This window comes from Dipodomys ordii, unplaced genomic scaffold, assembly GCF_000151885.1.
Source record: "Dipodomys ordii isolate 6190 unplaced genomic scaffold, Dord_2.0 Scaffold20, whole genome shotgun sequence".
Lineage (NCBI taxonomy): Eukaryota > Metazoa > Chordata > Mammalia > Rodentia > Heteromyidae > Dipodomys > Dipodomys ordii.
The window spans coordinates 20,602,298-20,629,932 of NW_012267236.1; the positions used below are offsets into that span (position 1 = coordinate 20,602,298).

At 38.4% G+C, this 27,635-nt stretch overlaps 1 protein-coding gene across 1 annotated transcript in view; it reads left to right on the forward strand.

Moving 5' to 3' along the window:
- Window positions 1-985: 985 nt before the first annotated feature.
- The window catches only part of Rock2 (Rho-associated, coiled-coil containing protein kinase 2), a 69,154-nt gene continuing 42,504 nt past the window's right edge, over window positions 986-27,635 (forward strand). Inside the window, exons 1-6 of the mRNA XM_013013554.1 lie at window positions 986-1,006; window positions 1,095-1,176; window positions 3,320-3,420; window positions 13,331-13,468; window positions 15,881-16,141; window positions 26,308-26,452. Coding sequence (XP_012869008.1) covers window positions 986-1,006; window positions 1,095-1,176; window positions 3,320-3,420; window positions 13,331-13,468; window positions 15,881-16,141; window positions 26,308-26,452 — 748 coding nt within the window. The remainder of the gene's footprint in view (window positions 1,007-1,094; window positions 1,177-3,319; window positions 3,421-13,330; window positions 13,469-15,880; window positions 16,142-26,307; window positions 26,453-27,635) is intronic.

Consider the following 27,635-nt stretch of genomic DNA (forward strand, 5'->3'; position numbering starts at 1 on the left):
TAAAAAAGTAATCAAAACTTACATTGACCCCTCACACTTCAGCCTAACGTTTGTTTATGTGACAGTGTCTAACATCAAGACAGGGGCTTTCATCATAGTCCTGAGCTAAAGACCCAGACTGTCCTCTGAATGGGTATCAATTAGTTTACGTTCCTAAACATCTAGGGTTAACGTCTTTAAAAATGATGGATTATATTGCATACATTTTAGATGTAAAAGTTCATAAATCTAAACCTCAGGAAAAATGTTTAATTTTCTCCACATTTTCTGAGGGGACCTGAAAAGACACCTTTTTTCATTGCTGTTTTCCTTCCTGCAGTCCTGCAAGCCCTTCTTTACCTTTTCAAGCCTCTATTCTTTCTTTTAGCTAGGTGTCAGTGTCATGGTTGATACTAGGGGATGAATTATATATATCATACCCAAGCACTTAGAGTAGCATCCTGTTGCTGTTTCATTTCATTTCATTTCTCTGAGTTTTATTGGGGGGGGTAGCTAAAATGAGATTGTTCCCTCCTGCATGGGTGAGACAGTCACGTGTGCAGTGAAATACTGCATAGAAATACTGCCACCTTCGCAGTCATGCTTGTGAAATAATTTATTTTGGGTCTTTCATTAGCTTTTTAAAAATCCCCACCAAATTGTGTGTATTTTTTCCTACTGTGATTACAAAATTATTGAATGATCCTGGGTAACAAGAAGAAAATAAGCATCCAGATACTACATTTTAAATCTTTCCATGCAGTTTTTCAGGAGAAAATTTAGTTTCGAAGCTTTGGATGTTTATTCTTGAATTTTGTGTCCCGATATAGTTGTGCTTATATTTTTATTTTTCCTTTTTTTTTTCTTTTTGAGGGTGGTGCTAAGGATTGAACCTAGAGCTTTATGGGTGGTAGGCAAGAATTCTACCACTTAGCTATAATTTCAGCCCCTTAATCTCTCTCTGGTTAGGAAACCAGTTAGAGCTGTTGGATATGAAGACTAGACAATGTCGTATCAAAGTGGGTTGGTATTTATTCAGTGAAAACATATAACAGTAATTAAAGACATTTTTGAATGCTTGGAAATTTAAAAACTTTTTTTTTCTTTTTTAATAGGATGGATTAAATTCCTTGGTCCTTGATTTGGATTTTCCTGCTTTAAGGAAAAATAAGAATATAGATAATTTCTTAAATAGATGTAAGTATGCTTGTTTTTAATCAGATTTCATCAAATAGTTGTACTTTTGCTAGGATATTTGTTTGATATTTTGGTGCATAATAGATGTAAGTATGCTTATTTTTAATCGTATTTCATCACATAGTTGTACTTTTGCTAGGATATTTGTTTGATATTTTGGTGCATACATTTATTAGCTTGGTTAACTATTAGCTCATTAACTTAATTATTTTTGTTGGTTGTGGGGCTTGAACTCTGGGCCTCCGCGCTGTCTTGAGCTCTTCGGTTCAAGGCAAGTGCTCTACCACTTGAGCCAAAGTGCCACTTTTGATTTTCTGATGGTTAATTGGAGATCAGAGTCTCATGGACTTTCTGAACTGGGCTGGCTTTGAGCCATGATCCTCAGATCTCAGCCTCCTGAGTAGCTGGGCATTATAGACATGAACCTCTGGCACTGGGCTCGCTCATTAGCTTATTAAGCAAGGTGTGTTGTTGTTTTGTTTTAAAAGTTAACCCTTTGTTCTTGTTTAAACCGGTATTCCTTTCTTTGTTTTTGGTTGGTGGTGGGGCTTGAACTCTGGGCTTGGGTGCTGTCCCTGCGCTCTTCAGCTCAAGGTGAGTGCTCTACCGCTTGAGCCAAAGTGCCACTTCCGTTTTTTTAGTGGTTTATTGGAGATAAGAGTCTCACAGACTTTCCTGCCTAGGCTGGCTTTGAACCTCGATCCTCAGATCTCAGCCTCCTGGGTAGCTAGGATTACAGGCGTGAGCCACGGTCGCCCAGCTTAAACCAGTATTCTTTCAAAGAAAAAGTGCAAAATGAAATTGCAATGTGTAAAGTACATAAAGTTCAAAATTTTATATAATTATTAAAACCAGATACTTTCAGACAAATTATGGCTTTTCCAAGAGAAGCTTTAAATAAATATTGAGATCTCTCATACTTTTTTTTAATCTCACACTTTTATATTAGTAATCTTTATGTTTCTATATATGTGGAAATTGAAGGAAAAATAATTTGACAGTTACTAGAAGATACGTGGTTATCTTTAATATATGCTAGTATTGGTGTTGGGAATAAATTGAATTCTTAGAATGAGAAATTCTTAAAATGATTGATACATGCTTTTTATCACCATATACACTTTTTACTTTGGAGTTGACAAATTAGTTAATTAATGGGGGATATTTCCCCCACTAAGCACTCTTGTCTGTAGTTACTGTACATCATGAAATACATAAGTCATCTTAAAAAAAAATAGGCTGACAAGATTTATTACTAAGATTAGCCTTGAGGGTAACTTCATAGCAGCGGCCTGCTGTGTCTGCAATGCATACTAGATTACCTGGGTCCTCACTGTGTTAGCTGACATTTACTTGCCAAGCAACAGAGTGAGAAATAAAGTAGCTTAATTGTTGCTTTTTGCCAGTTAATAGTCTTCATGTAACCATATTAAACCATGGAGTGACATGGAGGCTCACAAAATCCTAGCTACTTAACAGGCTGAGATCTGAGGATCTCAGTTCAAAGCCAGCCTTGGCAGGAAAGTCCATGAGACTCTTTATTTATTTATTTTTTGGGGGGTCTGGTCGTTGGGGCCTGAATTCTAGGCCTGGGCGCTGTCCCTCTACTCTTCAGCTCAAGGCTAGCGCTCTACCACTTAAGCCACAGTGCCACTTCCAGCTTTTTCTTTTTGCTTATGTGGTGCTGAGGAATCGAACCCAGGGCCTCATGCATGTAAGGCAAGCCTTCTACCACTGAGCCACCTTCCCAGCCCAAGTCCATGAGACTTTTATCTCCAATTAACCACCAGAAAACTGGAAGTAGTGCTACAGCTCAAAGTGGTAGAGCGCTAACCTTGATCAAAAAGCTCAGACAGAACCCAAGCAATGAGTTCAAGCTTCATGACTGCGCCCCTCCCCACCCAAAAATAGCAAAAACCAAAAAAAATCACAAACAAAAAAAAATGTGGAGTGTTCTGGTTCTCTGATGTTAGTTAGAATAATGTTTATCTTAGAATCTTAAAATAGGAGCCTTTAAATGCCATTTTGTAAATGAACTTCATTTGTGAAGTAAAAATAGGCTTACAAATTTGGTGATTATTTTAAAATACTGCTAATAAGTATGATGACTGCTATTACAAATATGATGATATTTTTATTGTAGATGAGAAAATTGTGAAAAAAATCAGAGGTTTACAGATGAAAGCAGAAGACTATGATGTGGTGAAAGTAATTGGAAGAGGTGCTTTTGGTGAAGTCCAGTTGGTAAGAACATAGGATTTAACCGTGGTTTAAGATTTCTTTTTTCTTTGACTTTTTTTTTCTTTTGGTTTGGTGAAACATTTTAATTAGTAGCAGCTTAATAGATGTGACCTGAACAGTCATGCTTTAAGTTTGTTTACTGACCTTAGTCACATCACTGTCTGAGGGCTGTGTTACTCCCTGTAAGAGGAGGCAGTTGTGTTCCTAACCATGTTCTGCCAGCTCTGAAACATTGAGTATTAATACAGCTTTGTTTCACATATGACTTGTTAGCAGTTAATTTTCCAACACAACAAGTGTGTGTGTGTGTGTGTGTGTGTATGTGTTGTACCGGTGTGTGTGTGTGTGTGTGTGTGTTGTACCGGAACAACTCTGTGTGTGCGTATGTGTGCACTGGTCTTGCAGTTTTAAATCAGCCTGGGTGTGGTCTTGAGTTTTGTTTTGTTTTTTGTTCAAGGCTATTGCTCTGTCACTTGAGCCACAGCTCCACTTCCAGCTTTTTTTGTAGTTTATTGTAGTATTTTCCTGCCTGGGCTGGGATTGGACCATGATCCTTAGATCTCATTTTCCTCCTGAGTAGCTAGGATTATAAGCATGAGCCACTTGGCACTTGGCACAACTTGTTTTTTTGTTTTTGTTTTTGGTCAGTCATAGGGCTTGAACTCTGGGCCTGGGCGATGCCCTCCGACTCAAGCCTAGCGCTCTACCTATTGAGCCAGTGCCCCTTCCAGTGTTCTTAGTGGTTTATTGGAGATAAGAGTTTCACAGACTCTTGCCTGGGCTGGCTTTGAACCACAATCTTCAGATCTCAGCCTCCTGAGTAGCTAGGATTACAGGTGTGAGCCACTGGCACCTGGCACTTGTCATTTTTAATGTCACATTATTTGCTGTTCTGTATTGATTTGATTGTTATAATTCAGTGTATATATATATATATATATATAGAGAGAGAGAGAGAGAGAGAGAGAGAGAAGGCTTTTATTTTTGTTGTTGCTATTCATTTTCCATTCCAGAATTGGTATTGGACACAAAATATGAAGAAACAAAGTCATATGTTTTTAAAAATGAAAAATATTTTAACATTCCATTAATCTGATGGCCTGACATAAGAGCTTGTGGCATGTTTGTTTTGGCTTTACTTCTTGGCTCTTACTACCTTAGGCAAGAATGCTTTAAAAAGGAAGTATAACATAAGGAAAAATCCAAGTATTTCAACCACCTTAGCTTTCCAAAGTTGATTTGTATGTAGTAAATTAGTAGACATGTAGGGAGAATGTTCCACATTTGATACATCTTTAGGATTATGTTTTTTTTTTTAGTTAGACAAAGCCAGCCTGATAGTATGTAATGTAAATTTGTCTTTCCTTAGGAAGTGCTTTATCTGGCCCACTTAAAAATATTACCACAATTAATTTCAATAAATAAAATTCTTAACGTAAAAAATCATTTTAGTGGGGCTGGGAAGGTGGCTTGGTGGTAGAGTGCTTGCCTTGCATGCATGAGGCCCTGGGTTCGATTCCTCAGCACCACATAAGCAGGAAAAGCCGGAAGTGGTGTTGTGGCTCAAGTGGTAGAGTGCTAGCTGAAGAGCTGAGGGACAGCACCCAGGCCCAAAGTTCAAACTGACAAAAAACAACAACAACAAAACCCCCAAAAAATTATGAAAAAAAGTGTTGATTTATCTTCAATGGGTGTCTATATTTTATCCTGATTATTTTCATTTTAGAAATGCTAAAACTTTTGCTGCTGAATTATGGAAATTTCGCCCCAATATTAAAAATTGTTTTATATGTACTATAATGTTCAAAGTAGAATGAGAAAGTAATTTAACAATTTATCTTTTATAATTTGCCTGGTTTGAATATAACTTTCTCAATTCTTCATTCTAAAGGTGTATATGTATGAGTGTATGTGTGTGTGTGTGTGTGTGTGTGTGTGTGTATATATATATATATATATATGTCCATAGTTTTATAAGTTATGTTTTTTAAATGCAACAACAAATAGTAACATACACTGTTATAGCAATTACATCCTATGAGGCCACCTTCTGAATAATTTGCATATTTAGCAGCCAGTTTCATCTTGGGAAATTAGAATTGTCGGTCGTGGGACTTGAACTCTGGCTTGGACGGTGTCCCTCAGCTCTTTAGCTCCAGGTGCTTGCTACTGCTTGAGCCACAGTGCCACTTCCAGTTTTCTAGTGGTTTATTGGAGATAAAGAGTCTCACGGACTTTCCTGCCAGCCCGGACGGGCAGGAAAGTCCGGGCTGGCTTTGAACCATGATCCTCAGATCTCAGCCTCCTGAGTAACTAGGATTACAGGCGTGAGACACTGGCGCTAGGCTGAGAAATTAGAATTCTTAATTTCTTCTCAGCTCTTCCTCTATGAATCCATTCCTTCTGTTATCTTCCTTGTAGCAGTAAACTAGTTGCTCAAGCCCAAACAGAACAAAACAAACACAAGAAAGAAAAGAGCTTAAAACAGGTAGGATTGATTTCTTTATTCCACCCCTTCCTCTATTGAATTAAAGAACCTGGACTTCTAGATCTAATCTAACACAAACTGCTCCTACTCTGAATTTATCTGTGAGATACATTCATGATTTCACCCTCTGTGTAATGGATCCTTCACCTACTAAATGAAATGTGAAATCCTCTTTTATGATCTCACCAATGTTACCTTTTTAACCCTTGTCTTCCACCTTGCTATTCATCCTAAGTAGGTCACTTATTTCTGAGCATGCTTTGTTTTTTTTTTCAGTCACATATTTCAATGCCAGTGCTTATTTTGAAAGAAAACTTTCTAAGGCGTGGCTCAAGTGGTAGAGTACCAGCCTTGATTGAAAAAGCCAAGTGAGATCTTAAGGCCCTGAATTCAAACCTCACTACTGACATGTTAACCCCCCCTCCCCCCCACACACACACACTCACAGAAGACAGAAAACTTTCCTAGTTTTTACTCTTCATTCTTTCATTCTACCTTTCATGTGAATGAGACTTCTCTGTGCAATATGTAGTTACAGTTAGTTTATTTTAGTTACTGTATCTTACATTGCACTTTTTATCTTTAATTCCTCCTTTGATTCTGTCAGTTTTTGTTTTTTTCTTTTTTTGTTGGTCATAGGGCTTGAACTCTGGTCCTGGGCGCTGTCCCTCAGCTCTTCAGCTCAAGGCGAAGAGCTCCAGTGCCACTTCGGTTTTCTAGTGGTTTATTGGAGATAGGAGTCTCACGGTCTTTTCTGCCTGGGCTGGCTTTGAACCGAGATCCTCAGATCTCAGCCTCCTGAGTAGCTAGGATTACAGACGTGAGCCACCTGTGCCCCGCGTTGATTCGGTCAGTTTTTTAAGGGCAAAAACTGTATCTCTCAAGTACTTAGGAGAGTCTCATCAGAAATTAATGGCTTCTCATCTAAAATAGTTCGCCCATATCTGATAATACAATCTTTAATATGTATACAACTTTAGAAAGACTATCTAGAATGGCAGAGACAAAGGCAACCCTTACTGTGTAGCCATTTCTTGGTTCATCCCTGCATATTGGTAATCAGTATGTATTCATATCTGATTTTGAATTTTTGTTGTCTTTTTAAATCCCATATAGTATAGATAGAACGTTGGACATAGAAAGTCTTCATTGAAGTGTTGTCTGTGGTCCTTGATCCCAGGACTCAGGATGTTTTCTGGGTACCTCCTGACTTGTTTTTAACTCTGTGTGTGTGTGTGTGTGTGTGTGTGTGTGTGTGTGTGTGTGTGTTGTTTTTAACAGTGAGTGTGTGTGTGACTTGTTTTTAACTGTGTGTGTGTGTGTGTGTGCGCTCGCCAGAAAGCGAGAAAGCATACACACACATGCTTGCTTCCCAAACTTGGGGCTTAACCTTAGGAGACCTGGGCACTGGGCCAGCTTTTTGGTGATTAATTGCCCAGGTCGGCTTCAAACTACAATCCTCAGATCTCTAACCTCCTGAGTAGCTAGGATTACAGGTGTGAGTCACCATCACCTAGTACTAACAGTTTTAAAGCAGCTTTGAAAAGCAGAAATCTGCCTAAGGCAGGATGTGAGAGACATGATTTTTCAATACTCATGTGACCTAAACTTTAAATCTTTGTATTTTTTTGAATAAAACTGTCTCACTTTATGTTTTGTTAATCCTTGTATTTTTGTTAATTTATTGTTTTGGCTGCTTCATTAACAGTACACTAACAGGTCTGCCAAATAGACACATTGGATCTTCTTATGAGAAATTAAAGTATGTAAGTTTTGGTAGTAAAATACATTTGAAAGCCTCAAATGTGTTTTTGTTAGAATGATTTAAAAAAGCCTTTGGGGCTGGGAAGCTGGCTCAGTGGTAGAGGCTTGTCTCACATGCATGAGGCCCTAGGTTCAATTCCTCAGCACCACATATAAACAGAAAAAGCTGGAAGTGGTGCTGTGGCTCAAGTAGAGTGCTAGCCTTGAGCTGAAGAGCTCAGAGACAGCGCCTAGGCCCAGAGTTCAAGCCCTATGACTGTCCAAAAAAAAAGCCTCTGTAAATGTACCAAGAGGTTTACTTCAAAATCTCTCCATTTAAAATGTCTCATCTGTTTAAGCTTTTTTTAATAGAAATATAAAAAGTAGTACTTACTAATTACAAAAAGAACAAAGAAACGGAAAAAAAAAGAACATTCAAAATTCTGTGATCTGCCGGGCGCTAGATCTGCCAGGCTAATGCCTATAATCCTAGCTACTCAGGAGTCTGAGATCTGAGGATCATGGTTCAAAGCCACTCGGGCAGGAAAGTCCATGAAACTCTTATCTCCAGTAAACCACTAGAAAACTGGAAGTGGTGCTGTGGCTCAAGTGATAGAGCGCTTGCCTTGAGCTGAAGAGCTGAGGGACAGCGCCCAAGCCCAGAGTTCAAGCCCCACAATCGATCCCCCCCCCAAAAAAAATTCTGTGATCTGAAATACAACCACAGGTAGTCTTTTGTCACTCTCCTCCTTGTTTTTGGCTATTTCGCTTCAAAGATATAGTCAGGTGCTTGAGACACTGATGTACTGTAGAATTAAAAACAAGGAATTTGACAACTTTTTAAAAATAATAATAAAAAGAACAATTAGAATAGGAACACTGCTTTTGTTTTTTAGGTCCTAGCCTAATGATATGTGCCACTTGATAATGGTATGAGCTATGTTCCATTTACCTGTGGAGTTAGCATTTTTTATTGTGTATGTTCTATATCCTAAGTATTTATAGCCATTTTCTCATTTTTATCTTAACAGCTATGAGATTTATTTATTTATTTATTTTTTTGGGTCCAGTCGTGGGGCCTGAACTCTGGGCCTGGGCGCTGTCCCTCAGCTCTTCAACTCAAGGCTAGTGCTCTACCACTTGAGCCACAACAGCACTTCCGGCTTTTTTCTTTTTGCTTATGTGGTGCTGAGGAATCGAACCCAGGGCCTCATGCATGCAAGGCAAGTGCTCTACCACTGAGCCACCTTCCCAGCCCCAGCTATGAGATTTTTATGTAGATGAAATCACTGAAATTTAAAGGGATCAGTTAAATTTGCCACCTTATTTAAAATATGTAGGACTTTGCCGAGGTTTGTTGACAACTATGTTTTTAAGCTTTACTCTGTACAATGGTTATAAATAGCTACTGCATCTGATTGGTTATGTATCTGTCCATCTATACGGAATAGAGGAATAGGAGCTGGAGAATAAAGGGAATCCCAGAAATGCTGAGGGAAATTATAATAGGCTAACTCAGAGAAAGATCAGTGGAAACCAGCTTTCCTAAAGTAACATGTTACTGGGGTACTTTGTAACATCACTGCTAATGAATTTTAAAGGTACAGTGTAGACATTTGGCATGAATAAGACTATTGCCCCTTAGTGTTTGCTCTGCACATTAAATTATGTCAAAGACCACAAGCTGTGGTTTTCATATCTTGTGTTATGAGCCAGTAGGTGTCCTATCAATGTAAATGGCATTCAGTTCTTATGAATTAGAACATCTAGGCATTATTCAATACCATGCAGATACAGATAATGATTTGTTGAATGTACAACTCACCATTGTGCCAACCACTAGGCAGTCTAACAATGAAGAAGTTCTTTTCTATTCCTAAAGGAGCTTTTGGAACACACAATGCATTTATTAGATGATTGTAGGTACTGTGCAAAGTGGGGAGCTGTTTGTATCACGAAAAGGAAATCAAAAACATTTTCTTCATTCTGAAAGAATTTTATGGCCAAGTAATTTACGCCATTTTATGCCATAATTTTTTTGTTTATTTTGGTGCATGGCTGTGTCCTTGTAGATTTGTTTACTTATGTATAAATGTTTTGGCTTAAATGATATTTACACATAAGCAAACCAGTAAAAGCATCTGGTAGTTTTCAGGTATCTTTGTGCTTCTATTCAGTGCTGTGCTTCATAAAACTTTAAAAAACTTTTTATAATGGTCTGAGTCAAGCATGCATAAATTGATTGACTAGTATAGATTGTTTTCTCTAATGGAGACATCAAACTTGGATTTTTTTCAAATGAGTGAATAGTGAGTGGAGATTTGGGTATGCTAAACATCTCAGCAGCTTCTTTTAACTTGTTAACAGGAGATGATTCAGTAGTTTAGCACAAGTCAGTTAAAATCTAGTCTGTTGCCTGGCGCCAGTGGCTCATACCTGTAATCCTAGCTACTCAGGAGGCTGAGATCTGAGGATCATGGTTCAAAGCCAGCTTGGGCAGGAAAGTCCCTAAGACTGTTGGTTTTTTGTCAGTCATGGTACCTGAACTCAGCCTGAGTCCTTGTCCCTCAGCTTTTCAGCTGAAGGCTAGCACTTTATCACTTGAGCCACAGCACCACTTCCTGTTTTCCGGCTTATAGTGGTGCTGAGGAATCGAACCCAGGGCCTCATGCATGCAAGACAAGCACTCTACCACTCTACCAATGAGCCACCTTCCTAGGCTCTCCCCCACCCCCACCCCCCCACCAAGACTCTTACCTCCAGTTGATGACTAGAAAACCAGAAGTGGTGCTGTGGTTCAAGTGGTAGAGCACTTGCCTTCAGCTGAATAGCTCAGGGACAGTGCCCAGAAACCCCCCCCCCCCCACAAAAAAAAATCTAGTCTGCTTTGGTAGGGATTTGTAGTTTTTAAGCCTACCATCATTTGTCTTTTAATCTTTTACTTCTCTCCAGTATCTTCATATTGCTTTATCGTGCATTTATTATTATTTTTTTAGCATTTTGTAAATTTTCTAATACTATGAACCAAGGAGATTGTTGTTCCAGCCTGGTAACTTAATATAGAAAATGGATATAAGTATAGTTGGATGGATATAAGCTGTAGCTATCACCATAACTGGCTCTTTGCATTTAAGACTTTTTGTTACAGTGTATCAAAATACTTCAAATTTTAAAATGTTTAAAAATAAATTATATAACCTCAATATAGTAAACATTGTGACTAAAATTTGATTAAACAGTTTTCATTTTAACGTATACTACCTATTCTATCAAGTACTGAGATGGGGTATAAAATTTTCAATTAAAAATATGGATTTGTCTTTTTCTTTAGGTTTTGCTTCATAAGTTTTTATTTTGTTGGTGGTGGTCATAGGCCTTGAACTCTGGGCCTGAGCTGTCCCTCAGCTCTTCAGCTCAAGGTTAGCGCTCTACCACTTGAGCCACAGTGCCACTTCCAGTTCTCTGGTAGTTTATTGGAGATAAGAGTCTCATGAACTTTCCTGCACAGGCTGGCTTTGAACTGCGATCTTCAGATCTCAGCCTCTTTAGTAGCTAGGATTTTAGGCGTGAGCTACTGGCACCTGGTATGTTTCATGAATTTTGAAGCTAATTTATTAACAATACGTATGTATCTAGAATTGTATGCCTTCCTGAAGTAATCCCTTTTCTTTCCAAATTATAATCCTTGTAATTTCTCTTGTGCAATTCTCTTGTAATACTCTGCCTTGAAGTCTACCTTAATTAGATTCTCGTGCCAACATCTTACCTTTATCTTTGCTTTTTGCATGGTAATATCTTCTGATTATTTTCAACCTATCTGGTCTTACATTAAAACATAAAACTTAAGTCCTGCTTTTTAATTAACTTTGATAACTTTTGTTTATCCATTGCCGTATTTATTGGTCCAGTTCTACTATATATATTTCGTTTTTTGGTTTTTTTTGGTGGGGTCCAGACATGGGGCCTGAACTCTGGGCCTGGGCGCTGTCCCTCAGCTCTTCAGCTCAAGGCTAGCTCTCTACCACTTGAGCCACAGAGCCACTTCCAGCTTGTTTTTTCTTTTTTCTTATGTGGTGCTGAGGAATCGAACCCAGGGCCTCATGCATGCAAGGCAAGCATTCTACCACTGAGCCACCTTCCCAGCCATATATATATTTTAGACTGGTTAGAATTGCTTTGTAGGCCCCCAAGTCTCGTACATGTTTATATATTCAGTTTGTCTTTGTTCTTCAGATATTTGTGCTCCATTTCACTGACTTCCTTTCTGTTTTCTCTGTAAAACCATTGTAGTGGAATGTTTATCTCATTTACCCTGCTTTTCAGTTATATTATTTTTGAGTTTCTAATTGAACATACACGGAGGAGCTTTTCCTATTTATGTACTTAGTATGAACACCTAGTGTTTATATTCTTACGTAAGTACTTTAGAATTCATATTTATGAGTATTTTAAAGCAGAATTCTATGTCTTTGGGGACATTTTCTATTAATTGTCTTTGTCTTAATAAAATACATTTTCCTTTGCCTCTGTATTAGTTTTTAAATTATGTAACAGACCTTTTTGGCTAAAATGGTAAATAATTTGACTTTTGATATTTGTCTTTGAATGGTGTTGATTTTCATTTTAGTAGCTTATTCAGTTTCTTGCCTAATTAGTGCAGGCTTAGTTTTACACTTTCTAAAAGTATAAAAATGTGTTGGAAAGATCAAAGTGTTTCCCAGGTCCTTTTAACTCAGCCTCCAAATTCTGCTCTTTTGATCTTTTAAAGTTTGTCATTAGCTTTTGTAAGTAGGATAGAATAGGACTTTGTTTGGAGTGTAATTGTTTCTTGTAAGATGTCAAATAGATGCCCAGGAATTTAAGCAAGATTTCTTCACTTTTGCTTTACTGGGAATCCAGTGTCCTTCCACTGTGGCTTAATGTCGGGGGTTTCTGTTTGGCTATCAGTCTCATTGCAGTTTCTCCCTAGTAACCTGGGATATTTGATGTTTGGTAGCTCAGCCTTTAGCCAGTCACTCCTTTGCAATTTCTAGGGATCCCATTTGTACTTTCCATGTGCCTTTCATCATCCAGCTGCCTTATTCACCTTGAACTCTAGTGTCTGCCTCCTCAACTCAGCCAGACCACTGTGCTTTGTGCTAGATAACCACTTGCTCTACACTGGTTGAGATGCTGATTTCAAGCTGTTTCTGGGTCATTATGGGAATTACTTGATAATGTTCTCCTCTCTCAGGATTATAGTCTTGTGCTGTTTATTTTCCAAAACTTGTCAAAACCATTGCTTCATGTTTTATTTTGTTTTGTTTTTTGGTCAGTTGTGGGGCTTTAACTCTGGACCTGGGTGCTGTTCCTCAGCTCAAGGCAAGCACTCTACCACTTGAGCCACATTCTGGTTTTCTGGTTGTTAATTGGGGATAAGAGTCTCATGGACTTTTTCTGCCCGGGCTGGCTTTGAACCGTGATCCTTAGATCTCAGCCTCCTGAGTAGCTAGACTTATGGGCATGAGCCACTTGCACCTGGAAACTGTTGCATATTTTCTCCTTGTTTCTCCTATTTATATAGTATTATGCTTTTACTTTTTATTCATTAGGTAAGAATAATTTTCTTTTGCAACTGAAGTTTTTAATAATATAATTCTTTAAAATTAAAGTATTAATTTTTCTGCTTTAAAAAATTCACAGGTTCGTCATAAGGCATCACAGAAGGTTTATGCTATGAAGCTTCTTAGTAAATTTGAAATGATAAAAAGATCAGATTCTGCTTTTTTCTGGGAAGAAAGAGATATTATGGCCTTTGCCAACAGTCCTTGGGTGGTTCAGGTAAGCATACCAATTTTCATAAACTTATAAACTTACATTCTTTTTTTTAAAGTATTGGTTATTCATAAGAGTTTGCTTTGAACATCCTCTGCCTCGTTCACATAGTAATAATGTTGTTTTTCATAAGATCTTTTTCATTATGCTTGTTTAATGTTCCTAAATAATACTTGCATAAACATGACATGTAATAATTAAATTCATTATGGAAACAACTTGTAGTGTGTGGGTGTGTGTGGGTGTGGGTGCTTTGTGCTGTGTGCTTTTCTTTTAACTTTTTTTCCTCAATGTTGGCACTCTACCACTTCATCCACAACTCCATTTCCATCTTTTTGATGGTTATTTGGCCATGAGAGTCTCACAGATTTTCCTGCTTAGTCTGGCTTTGAACTGTGATCTTCACATCTCAGCCTCCTGAGTAGCTGCGATTACAGGCATGAATCCCTGGCACCTGGCTATGTCTTTAAGTTTGCTGATCATTTCTTTAGTGTCTAACTTCATCCCATTCTATTTTTACTCAGCAAAACTGTTATTTTATTAATAGTTCATTACTGGGTAGTATTTCATTGTATTTCATTCATAAATAACAGTTCATTCATCTTTTAACTAATTAGGCTGCTTTCAGTTTTCCTCTTTAAAAAATAAAGTTGCATTATTATTTGAGTCAATTGTAAATAAGTTGTTTCTTTGAAGACCTACTTCTTTAAGTTTTGTTAGGGTTAATTTATAGTTACCGTTGATGGAAAAATATATAACTTTTTATTGTCATTCTATTGGCTGTATCTGCCCTTATAACTTGTATTAATTATATTGAGGAATATCTTGCATAACATAAAGTTAATTTTTTTATGTATACAACTTAATGCTGTTCAGGAAATTTACAGGGATGTATATCCATTATTACAATCAAGATTTCAGAGTATTTCCATCATTTCAAAATTATTTGCTCATTTCCTGTTATCCTTTTAGCTTCAGACAACCACTAATTTATTCTCTGTCTTTATAGAGTTGCCATTTCTAGACATTTCATATATAAGGAATCATAAATATGCTATCTTTTGCATCTGGTATCTTTAGCATACTATTTTTAAAGTACATTTACATTCTACATCTATCATACTTAATTGTCTTTTCTTTTTCTTTTTTGGTGGGTCATGGGGCTTGAACCCTGGGCCTGGGCGCTGTCCCTGCGCTCTCTTCAGCTCCAGGCAAGCGCTCTACTTCTTGAGCTACAGCACCACTTCTAGTGGTTTATTGGAGACCAGTCTCATGGACTTTTCTGCCCAGGCTGGCTTTGAACCGTGATCCTCATATCTCAGCCTCCTGAGTAGCTAGGATTACAGGCGTGAGCCACCAGTGCCCGGCTTTAATTTTCTTTTGATGCTAGATAATATTCTGTTGCATGATGAGGTATAATAAGGAATGTATCTGGTCTTTTCCCCACTTTCTGGTGGATAGCTTTAGAAACCTGAAGTTGGTTGTTTAGTGGGGTTTTTTTTTTTTTTTTTTGGTCGGTTGTGGGGCTTGAACTCTGGGCCTAGGCACTGTTCCTTAGCTCTTAGACGAGCTGTACCCTACCACTTGAGCCAAAGTGCCACTTGTGGTTTTCCGAGTGGTTTATTGGAGGTAAGAGTCTCCACGACTTTCCAACCCGGGCTGACTTTCCTGCTGGCTGAAGTTGAACTGTGATCCTCAGATCTCAGCCTTCTGAGTAGCTCAGATTACAGGCGGGGGCTCAAAGTTTTTTGAATGATAGGAATGTTTTGTGGCCTGAGGATTAGAGCTTTCAGCTACCAGACCTTCAGTGAATATAATGGGGGTTGGTAATTGACTTTAATGTCTTGGCCCATGATTTGTTTAATCATCATGCCTGTAATGGGTCTGGACATTGACCTGGTTTGGAGCATACTTCGTGGAGCTGCTCAGAGAGCAGTGCATCCTGATTTCACAGGGAGAGAACCCAAAAATCAGGCAGCTGCCAGACTTAGCCCTCAGTGGATCATTTGGGGTTTTTTTGGTTCAAGGCCAGGACTCGAACTCAGTATCTGATGCTTACTTTTGCTCTTTGGCTGACACTCTACCTTCTAAGCTACATCTCCAACCCGCTCTGTGTATCCTTTATAATGAAACTGTAACAGTGCTTTTCTGAATTCTGTGAGTCATCTTAGTGAATTGTGGGAGCCTGAAGAGGTTGTAGGAACCCTTTAGGATGTAGTTAGTCTGTCAGTCAGGAATGGAGATGGGATTCCTGAAGGGCTGATTTCATAAATTTTAACTATTTTAGTTGTAATTTGTCTTTTTCATTGTTAATTATACTTTTGGTTTTGGTTTATTAATAGGACATTTGGGTTTTGTTCTGTTTGTTGTTTTGTTCTTTGGTTTTTTACTTTTTCCCCTTTTATTTTTGTTTTTCAGCTCTTTTGTGCTTTTCAAGATGATAGGTATCTTTACATGGTAATGGAATACATGCCCGGTGGAGACCTTGTAAACCTTATGAGTAATTATGATGTGCCTGAAAAATGGGCCAAATTTTATACTGCTGAAGTTGTTCTGGCTCTGGATGCAATACACTCCATGGGTTTAATCCACAGAGATGTGAAGCCTGACAACATGCTCTTGGATAAACATGGTCATCTAAAATTAGCAGACTTTGGCACGTGTATGAAGATGGATGAAGTAAGTAAGCAAATAAAATAATACTAGTGTTTTGTTTTTGTCTTTTTTTTTTTTTTTTATCGGTCATGGGGCTTGAACTCTGTGCCTGGGCCCTGTCCCTGAGCTCTTCAGCTCAAGGCTAGTGCTCTACCACTTGAGCCACAGTGCCACTTCCGGTTTTATGGTGGTTAATTGGAGTCTCATGGACTTTCCTGCCTGGGCGGGCTTTGAACTGTGATCCTCAGATCTCAGCCTCCTGAGTAGCTAGGATTACAGGCGTGAGCTACCAACACCTGGCTCACAATGCTGTTTTTTTAGAAGCAAGTAAATGCAAATTAGGATTTTGTAGCTTGAATACAAATAAAACCAAATTTAAAAAATTACAGCAATCATTTATTCAGCTGTAAAATATTTTATAAGCAGATTTGGCAAATATCAAAGAGATGTAACTTACCTTCCTTATACTATGTAGATAAGAATTTGCTGCCAATCACAACTGATTCATGAACTAAGCATAGAATTAGAGCACAAAATCTAAAATGTAGCTATTGCCACTACCATTAAAGGAGATAAATGGAAGGAAAGAAATTTATTCTTCCACTTCTCATTCCCTTTGCTTAAACTATAAAGAATATATTTGGAGGCATAATCTTATGTGATACCTTCACTTATAAAATAATTCATGTTATTAGTAGCTTCAGTAACATTAACCTTATAGCTAATTGTAATAGTTTTGCTTTGATCGTAAAATTTGTTATCATTTTTTGCAAATACTGTAATTCCTAATGGAACAGGATCATTAAAAAAAGTTTTTGGCTTTTTATTTCCTTATTGGATCTAAAAATGACTATATTACAACAGACTAGATATCATTTTTGGTATGGTATTCATAACTTCCAGGATGCTTACACACACACACACACACACACACACACACACACTATTCATAACTTCCAGGATGCTTACACACACACACACACACTTGTTTAGTCAAGCCAAGTATTTTGCATTAAGATAATTTTCTTCTGGCCACATAATTTATGTCATACTTTGGCATCTACTTTTATTGTTTTATCAGCAGTCTATTGTTTCTCAAAATCAGCTCAGATTTTGTTTTATCTGGAAAGTTCTCCCTGATAGCCTTCTACTGACCTCTTCTACTCACTCTCCTAAGTCATAATGCCCTGGAGAATTTGGAATGCATGGAGTATTCAGAAAGTATGCCTAGAAAGCCATACTTTCTAGGTAATGTGTTTCTAACTTAAAACTTCAAATTCCTTTCCTTTTTGGTGTTCTTCCTGGAGTATGGTATTATGTATTATAACCAGTAATCAATTAGTGTTTGATAAATTGAGGTTTCTTTATTGTTTCCAAAACTCCCTTTTATTGTATGTAGTATAATGTAGTATGGAATGATTAATAGTGAAAATTACCAATAATGAAAATAAAGTTTGAAATCATTTTCTGATAGAATGCTCAAATTTCCTGTCTGGTATACATAATCTGTGATGCTTATATACTGCACTTCCATGAGTGTATCCTGACTTTAATTAAGCCGGTAGCTTTTGGGATAAGGGTGCAAAAAAAAAAAAATATATATATATATACACACATGTTTTTTGTGTTTTTTTTTTTTGTCGATCGTGGGGCTTGAACTCTGGGCTTAGGTGTGCTCCTTGCACTCTTCAGCTCAAGGGGATCACTCTACTGCTTGAGCCACAGCACCATTTCCAGAAGCAAATATTAAAACCAGCAATTGAGACATCTCAGGTTGTCTCTAAAAACAAAATATGGCTTATTAAATTTATTTCTGATTTTTAAAAATTCAAGTAAAGAAATTGAATTAATTATTTTCCTTGGCTTATAATTTATTGTTGTATCTACACAAAGTCCCCAACTATTTTTATTTTCTTCTGTTCAGTTTCTAATTGTCTTTGTAGTCCTTGAAATCCACCAATACATCATGTTTACTATTCCCTTTCACAGAGTATTAGCTTAGTATGCATGTATATTCTTGGTTTATATATATATATATAGTTTATTAAAATACATAGCATATTGTTTTTATGTCCCTAATAAATGAAAAGTAGTTTATTGCATCATATTGCTGCTTAGCACTCCACAGTATTTTCCTTAGTTTACTTCTTTATTCCCCTGGCATAATACGTCTTTATTCCTCTGGCATAAACCCCTAAGTCACTCCAACTCCCTGCTTTAGTAATACTGTCTTGAACAACATCATACAAATTCTGTGTGTGTCCTGGTGAAGGTTTTTCTAAGTTAAACCTAGTACTGAGAGGCTGGGCACATGGCTAATACCTAGCTACCTACTCAGGAAGCTGAGATTTGATGATTGTGGCTCAAAACCAGCCTAATCCATGAGACAGAAAATCCATCTCTAAAAGCACCAGTATAAGGCCAGTCTAGAGGCATGGCTCAATTGGTAAAGGGCACGTGAGACCATTAGTCATACCCTAGTGCCCTCAGAAATAAAGCAAGCAAGAAACAAATGCTACTGCTGTAGCGAGTATTGCTTCTGGTATTCCACAATGGCCTCGGTCATTTAGAACCTCTTCTGGTAGTTCATGAGAGGTCTTTTCTCTCCATGTCTGCAGTAGCTTTCCTACTCTCATATCCAAATGTTACCAAATCCATTTGGTGGAACTTTTTAAAAAACTTCATAAGTAATGATAATTAATAAGTAATGATGTTTATAAATAATGATAATTTCTTCACAGATACTTGTCAGCCATATCACTTTGTTAATTGCTTGTACATCTTTTGATCTTTTTAAGATTGGCTTCTTAAAACTTTTTTTATTATCTTTAAGTGGTTATACAAAGAAGTTCCCATTCTACAAAACGGTATATGAATACAAAAGTGTCTTAAGATTGGCTTCTGATAGGTGGCTTTCTTATATGATCTATGTATAATTCCACATACTGTGGTATTTTCCAGCCTGCCACCCATCTGTCACTGAAAAAGGAATTAACAGTAAGAGAGAAACGTGTAATTTGATGTAGGCAAATGCTTTTAAAATATTGAACTTTAATTAAGTTGTCTTAGTCCATACCTCTATTCCTCAAATAATACTAATAAAAATGATGAGCCGGGTGCCGGTGGCTCACGCCTGTAATCCTAGCACAAGAGGCTGAGATCTGAGGATCATGGTTCAAAGCCAGCCTGGGCAGGAAAGTCCCTGAGACTCTTATCTCCAGTTAACTAACAGAAAACTGGAAGTGGCACTGTGGCTCAAATGATAGAGCACTGGTCTTAAGCTAAAGAGCTGAGGGACAGCACCCAGGCCCAGAGTTCAAGCCCCACGACCGACAAAAAAAAATTATGACTCCATAATGTTGAAGGATAAGGAAGTTTGTTTCAAAAACTATCACATAGAACTTAAAATTTTAATATTGTTAGTATGAATAATGTCATTGTAGATTTTAGGTTTATCACATTGTTTATTGAAGTCACTACAGCAGGGAAGGCTCCAGAAATGTTATAATTTCATTTTCTTCACCTGTGGATAGAATTGGCAGACGAGAGCCTTAGGCCCATATGATGGCGTATGGTTTGGTTTTGTGTAGCCTATGTGGTAAAAGTGATTTTTGCATTTTACATTTTCAAATTTTTACATTTACTTAAGGTAAAATATGACAGGAGCCCTTTGTAGCTCACAAAGCCTACAGTATTTATTTTTTTGCCAGTCATGGGGCCTGAACTCTGGGCCTGGGCACTCTCCCTCAGCTCTTCAGCTCAAGGCTAGGGCTCTGCTACTTGAGCCACAGCATCATTCCGGCTTTTTTTGCTTATGTGGTCCTGAGGAATCGAACCTAGGGCCTCATGCATGCAAGGAAAGCACTCTACCACTGAGCCACCTTCCCAGCCCCACTACAGTATTTATGTTCAGGCCTTTTATAGGAAAAGTGTGGTAGCCTCTTATCTGTAAATAGGTGCTCAAATAGTTTTTCAGCTATCCTGGCTCCCTATAAAATATTATGTCATGCATAACAGCAAAAAAAAAATACAGCTATAAAATTTTCAATTAGAGGGCTAGGAAGGTGGCCCAGTGGTAGAGTGCTTGCCTTGCATTCATGAGGCCCTGGGTTCAATTCCTCAGCACCACATAGCAGAAAAAGCCAGAAGTGGTACTGTGGCTCAAGTGGTAGACCACTAGCCTTGAGCTGAAGAGCTGAGGGACAGTGTCCAGGCCCAGAGTTCAGGCCCCACGACCAACAACAACAACAACAAAAAATTCAAGTAGAGCCATGCACCGGTGGCTCACACCTGTAATTCTAGCTACTCAGGAGGCTGGGATCCAAAGATCACGGTTCTAAGCCAGCCTAGGCAGAAAAGTCCATAAGATTCTTAGCTTCAATTAACTACCAGAAAACAGGAAGTGGCACTGTGGCTCAAATGGTAGAGCGCTAGGAGTGTTGAGCATAAAAGCCAAGGGACAGTGCCCAGGCCCTAAGTTCAAGCCCCACACTGACAAAACAGCAAAACAACAACTTTAAATTAGAAGGACTAAAATAATTTGTTACTGTTATTATTAATCATAAAGATATCTTACTAAGTTCTGTCTAATAAATTGTTTTCTGAATGTTCTTCCTTTTTCTCAAAAAATAAAAAATTTTTGAATGTGAGTTATATTGTATATCTCAATGTGTCTCAGTTACTGCTGAGAAATGACTTGAATGCAAATAAATGGACATGTTAAATTGAACCCCCTTGTACAACCACGTGAAGTTAAAAAAAATCCAAAGTAACATTTAGTTGTTGTCAGTGGTGGTGCTTGAACTCAGGGCCTGAGTGCTGTCCCTGAGTGCTTTTGCTCAAGGCTAGCTCTCTACCACTTTGAGCCACAGCACCATTTACAGTTTTTGAGTGGTTAATGGAGATGAGTCTCATGGGGACTTTTCTGCCCAGGCTGGCTTCGAATGGCAGTCCTCAGATCTCAGCCTCCTGAGTAGCTAGGATTACAGACATTAGCCACTGGCACTCGGCCAAAAAACAAAATAAACCTTCCCAAAATAAGAAATAAAATGGCTTAAATCAGATTTTTAATTTACTGTTGCCATGTATTTCTCAGCAGCCCTTTCCACTGCTGAGGCCACATTATTATTCTAAACTAGCTGAAGACAGGGTGTGCTTAATCCACTAATACTCCAGCGTACAGCACCTGACTAAATTGAGGCTATAGTTTTTTTTGTTTGTTTTTTATTTTTTATTGTGAATATACTGTACAGAGGGGTTGCAATTACATGGACAAGATAATGAGTACATTTCTTATCAAGCATTGTAGCCTCCTCCTTTGTTTACCCTTCACATCCCTTCCCAGCCTCCCCTGTCCCCCCACCCAATCCTCCCCCCTAGTTTTTTTTTCTTAACTAATTGTAAATAACTAATTGGTAAATTAATCGTCCACAATTGGTACCAATTTTTTAAATGTAGGTACTTCTACTCATTTTTGGGGGGAAAACACTATTTCCTTCAAAGTTGTACATTAAAAAGAAAGGAAATGAGAGCAGTTGGTGCACTGTAGGAGCAGTGCAGGTGTCCATTGCTTATCAGAGGTCAAATGAAAATAGTTGGTAGGTAGGGGAAGCGGGATGGGTAATGGGGTAATCCAAGGAAGCAGCTTTGTGTAGCTCTGGGAAGTAGTGATACAGACACAGACGGGGTTCTGAGCTGTTTGTGCTGAGTGGCTGTTTAGTCAGAATGCAAGAATAGGTAGCATCTGCATCGTTCAATCCCTCAGGTTTCACTATCTCGGGATTCCTGGCCTTCACATATGCTGCTTAATTACTTGCCTGGAAAATGGCTACTCATGCATTAAAACTTGGGCTGAAGTTGCCTGGTCCAAACTTTGTGAAGACTCTTTTGGAAGTTGGCTTTGGTGATCTTTAAACATTTTCCTTTCCAGCCTCTTCCCTTCCTACCCCGCCCCCTCCCCACCCCCCTCTACCCTCCCTTTCTCTGTACCACTACTGATGTTTGAACTCAGGGCCTCTTACTCTCAGTTGTCATGCCTAGCATTCTAACTTTTGAGCTAAACTCACTAGTCCAGCTTTTTGCTGATTAATTGGAAATGGAGTCTGTCCGACAGTTCTGCCTAGGCTGGCTTTGAACCTCAGTCCTCGGATCTCAAGTTTTCTGAGTAGCTAAAATTAGAGATGTGCATATGTACACCACTAGCACCTGGCCTATATTATTTTTTGGTACTACAAAATACTCAGTATATTTTTTCCCATTCTTGTTTATGTGGAGTCAGCCACTTCTCCAAGTTAGCACTTAGAAATCAGTGTTGGCTTCTAGATGTGCTCTTTGATCCTGGACTGTCAGGTCCTGTCAGTGGACTAGAGGTAAGAGAGATATATTATACACCAAGTGTACTAAGCAAAAATGCCCACATGTATTTATAGATTTCTGTCTGTCTTTGGTATGTTAAAGGTCATGAGTTCCTACCAATACCTCTGATTCAAGTTCACCACAACAGGACTGTTCCTTGTCTTAGTCCTTCTTTTTTATAACTTTGACAGTTTAACACACACACACACACACACACACACACACACACGGCTATTAGCTATAGTATATTTACCTATTCAACTCTGGTTTTACACCTAAAAGGATTTCATAATTGCTAGTCCCTGCCATTGTAATAAAACAGATTTGATCGTTTTGTTAATGTAGTATCCTGTAAATTAACTATTTTTGCCAGGTGTTAGGCTTATGTTTGTAATCCTAACTACTTAGGAGGCAGAGATTGAGGATCATGATTCAAAGCCAGTCCCAGGCAGGAAAGTGCATGAGACACTAATCTCTAATTAACTCCCAAAAAGCCAGAAGTGGTTCTGTGGCTCAAGTGGGTAGAGCACTAGTTTTGAGCAAAGCAGCTCAGGAACAGTACTTAGGCCCTGAGTTCAAGCTCTAGTACTGGCATGTGAGTGTGCATGTACGCATGTGCGCGCGCGCACACACACACACACACGCACGCACGCACACTCACACACACGCACACACACTCACTCACACTGAGTTTTCCAAAGCTGCTTGGAATATTTTATTTTTTCCCTACTGTCAGTGTGGTTATATTACTCATTTAGAAAACAATTTATTTTCATGCCCATGAGAGTAGGTTTATTCCTGTTATCCCAGCTTTTCAGGAAGCAGGGATCTGGAGGATTATAAAGGGCGTCCCAGGCAAAAGGTAGTGAGACCCCAATCTCAACTAATAAGACAAGTGTGGTGATCCATTCCTGTTAATCCATCTGTGTGGGAAGCTGTAAGAGCATTGCACACTGGAGCTGGCACTGAGCAAGGCACAAGTCCCCATCTGAAAAGTAACTAGAAGCAAAACTGCTGGGGATATAGCGCAAGTGGCAAAGTGCCTACTTAGAAAATACAGGGTCCTGAGTTCAAAACCAGTACTGAAAAAAGTTTACTTCTTTTTTTTTTTTTTGCTGGTCGTGGAGCTTGAACCTCTGGGCTGGGCACTGTTCTGAGCTCTTCAGCTCAAGGCTAGCACTCTACCACTTTAGCCATAGCACCACTTCTGGCTTTTTCTGTGTATGTGGTGCTGAGGAATCGAACCCAGGGCCTCATGCATGCAAGGCAAGCACTCTACCACTGAGCCACCTTCCCAGCCCCTACATCTTTTTTTACGTGCCATTTCCCCTGGTTGAAGAGTTAGAACTATGTAAAATGTGTCCTTGTTCCTGTTACTCCCTTCCCTCCTTACCCTCATAAACTATAGTGTCTTCAGTGTTTGATTTATCCTTACTGTATTTCTTTGAAACAGAATTAGAGACTGGCCATAATTGTAGGCTCTATATTCATACAAATTAGGAGCTTCTCCACACATTGGAAAATACCTTGTCTTTTTTCCCAAATGTTTAAAAAATTCACTGTGATAGTCAAAATTGTGGATACATTAATCTTTCAAACCGAGAGTTACAGTCTGATCAAAGAATTTTTCTGCAAGTAGTAACTGAAACAGATCCCCAGCATTTGCTTCCAGCCTCTTCATTCTGTGGAACTTTCATTTAGTTGATTTGGCCTTTACTACTTTTCTAAAGCATGTTTTATATATACTCCATCATGCTGCTTTATAACTCATTCCTGTGTGAGATGTCAGACCTCTCTCACTCCTTTATAGGCTAACTTGCCCCTCCTTTACAGCCTGTCTTTATATCAATGTTTTGTACCTTGCCTGTTCCTCTCCTTACTCTGACCTTTTTTTTTTCTGTTTATTTGGCACTGAGGAATTGAACCCAGGGCTTCATGCTTGCTAAGCAAGCACTCTACTGCTAAGCCACCTTCTCAGCCCCTTACTCTGAACTTTTAAGTTCTAAATATTTCTCCTCTGGTTGTATGTACATGTGCGTGGGGGTGTATGTGTCTGTCTGTCTAGTAATCACTTTCACTTGGGTTTATGTGAAATGTAGAGATTTTCCTTCACTGAATAAATCTCTTAATTTCCCCCCCAACAACAGAAGTGTGAATTATGGAGTTGTCCTGTATAAAAATTTTAAGGGCTAGGAATATAGCCCTTCCCCCATGATAGAGCAACACCATACATACAAAAAAATTATTGTAGATTCTGCCTTTCTCTTTTTATCCTGTGTAATAAGTGAAGCAAATTATTACTACCACTGTTTGTGCTGAATTCCCATAAAATAATAATTTATATTTAACCTATAATGACTTATTTCTATTTGCTATAAATAATAAAGTAATTGTTATCTCTCCCAGTTTGAAGATTAATAAAAAAAATTCTTTTTTTTTTTTTTTTTGGGTCTGGTCGTGGGGCCTGAACTCTGGGCCTGGGCGCTGTCCCTCAGCTCTTCAGCTCAAGGCTAGCGCTCTATCACTTGAGCCACAGCGCCACTTCCGGCTTTTTTTGTTTTGCTTATGTGGTGCTGAGGAATCGAACCCAGGGCCTCGAGCATGCAAGTCAAGCGCTCTACCACTGAGCCACCTTCCCAGCCCCTAATAAAAAATTTCTTAAGTATGTAAGTTTGAATTTGTTTTTTACATATTTAGTCATAGGTATTGAACTCAGAGCCTCATGCATGTCGCATGTACTCTACCACTGAGCTGCACTTCCAGCCCACATTTTATCTCATGTGTTGGGCAGCTTTTTTAAAATTAGGCATGTAAAAGAAATTATAAGCATTTAAATCAATCTGTAAATTTTTGCATGTTGGACAGAGCTTGAGGTAAAGGAATATACTTAGCTCTACAGTATACTACTGTAGAGGCTTGATTTTGTAGTATGTGTGCATGTGCACACTCCTAGGATGGCACTTACCCTTGTTTAAAAAAAAAAAAAAAGAAAAAACACCAAGTAGGGATTATCTTGTTACCATCTGAAATTGAGCATCGAGTGTTTTTGGATTTTTTTTTTTTGTCATCTTACAAGTAGTGATACCACAGCTCCATATTTAGAAAAAAATTAAATCTTAAGACCTTCAAGAATTTTTAATTTAAATGCTTAATGTATGTATTTTTTTCTTGATAAAATAAGAACTTTATCTAACTGGGGCACCTTGTCATCTTAAGTACTTGAGCTACTTTTGAAAACTCCCAAGCTTCCTTTTCTAATGATTCTTTTCTCTACATCAATGTCTTTTAGACTACATTCTATATTTCCCTTATAATTATTACATGGTGTAGGAAATAAGAAAAAGAGGGGCTGGGAAAGTGGCTCAGTGGTAGAGTGCTTGCCTTGCATGCATGAGGCCTTGGGTTCGATTCCTTAGCACCACATAAGCAAAAAGAAAAAAGCCAGAAGTGGGGCTGTGGCTCAAGTGGTAGAGCACTAGCCTTGAGCTGAAGAGCTGAGGGACAGTGCCCAGGCCCAGAGTTCAGGCCCTACAACTGCACCCCCCCCCCAAAAAAAAAAGAAATAAGAAAAAGAAAGAAAAGTTGTTGGTTTACATAGAATCTCAGGTGTTTGCCACCTTTACTTTCTTTCATTGATGAAACCTCGTATAGTTTAAAGCCCCTAATCTCCCATAATCTAGACATTTCATGTTGTAAAAAACCCCTGTAATATTGAAGCCATGTCAGCAGTGAAGTTCTTTATGTCTATACAGTATGAATTAATTGTGTCTATGTGTGTGTGTTTTAACACTGATCTGCTTTGTTATTGTGTTTATCAATCTCTGCTATTTATTCAGACAGGAATGGTGCACTGTGATACAGCAGTTGGAACACCTGACTATATATCACCTGAGGTTCTGAAATCGCAAGGAGGTGATGGTTACTATGGGCGAGAATGTGATTGGTGGTCTGTAGGTGTTTTCCTTTTTGAGATGCTAGTGGGTGAGTAAATATACTTGTTCTCTTTTTAAACCTTTCCTTAACACTTTTGGTTAGTCAAGAATTTGGGAAGATAAAGGAATTGTGTCCAAGGGAAGAATTAGAATTTCTGGAGATTTGTGTTAAAATCTGGTATGATACTGACCCAGTCACTGAAAGGAATTGAAAGGGTATTTTATCAGGCCCTAGTGGCTTAAGCCTAAAATCCTGGCTACTTGGGAGGTAGAGATCAAGACAATCAACATTCCAAGCCAACCTGAGCAAAAAAGTTCAGAAGACCCCATCTCAGCTGAAAAGGTTGGACATGGTGGTACACACCGTCATCCTGTGGTGACAAGCATAAATAGGAGGTTTGTGATCTAGACTAGCTAGGGCAAAAAAATTAAGAATCTGTGTTAAAAATAAGCAAAGCAAAAAAGGGTTGTAGAAATGACCCAAGCAGTAGAGTGCCTGCCTGGAAAGCATGGAGCCTTGAGTTCAAGCTCAGTACGCCCCTCCCCCAACAAGAAGTATATTGTAGGAAATAATTTTTCAGTAAACTTTGTTTGGGTGGTTTTTGTTTTTCGAAACAATATCTTGTTATGTAGCCCTGGTTGGCCTCAAACTTATAGTCATCCTTAATTTCCTGAGTACTAAAGTTACAAGCTTAGCCAAACCAAGAGTATGTTTACAGATTGGAGGCATGGCTGAAGTGGTAGAGAAAGTAAGGCTTTAAAGTCAATCTTTGGTTCCACCAAAAATAAAAAGAACAAATTTACAGCTTCCCATATGCCTCCACTCTTAGGTGTTTGATAATCATAATTTGTGTTTAAGTATTTTAAATATAGGACTGTTTTAATATTTTTTCCAATAGTAACCTAGAACTAGAAATATTCTTTAGTTTGAATACTTATATATGCAATTGAATACTTATTATGTAAACTGGACTCCTTTTATTTACTACTAGACTGTATTTTGTTCATAATTCAGAATTGAATCATAAATATTATAATTGACATTTTTTTATTTTTTTATTATTTGGGGGGGGTCTGGTTGGGGGGGTCTGAATTCTGAGCCTGGGCGCTGTCCCTCAGCTCTTCAGCTCAAGGCTAGCACTCTACCACTTGAGCCACAGCGCCACTTCTGGCTTTTTTCTTTTTGCTTACGTGGTGCTGAGGAATTGAACCCAGAGCCTCATGCATGCAAG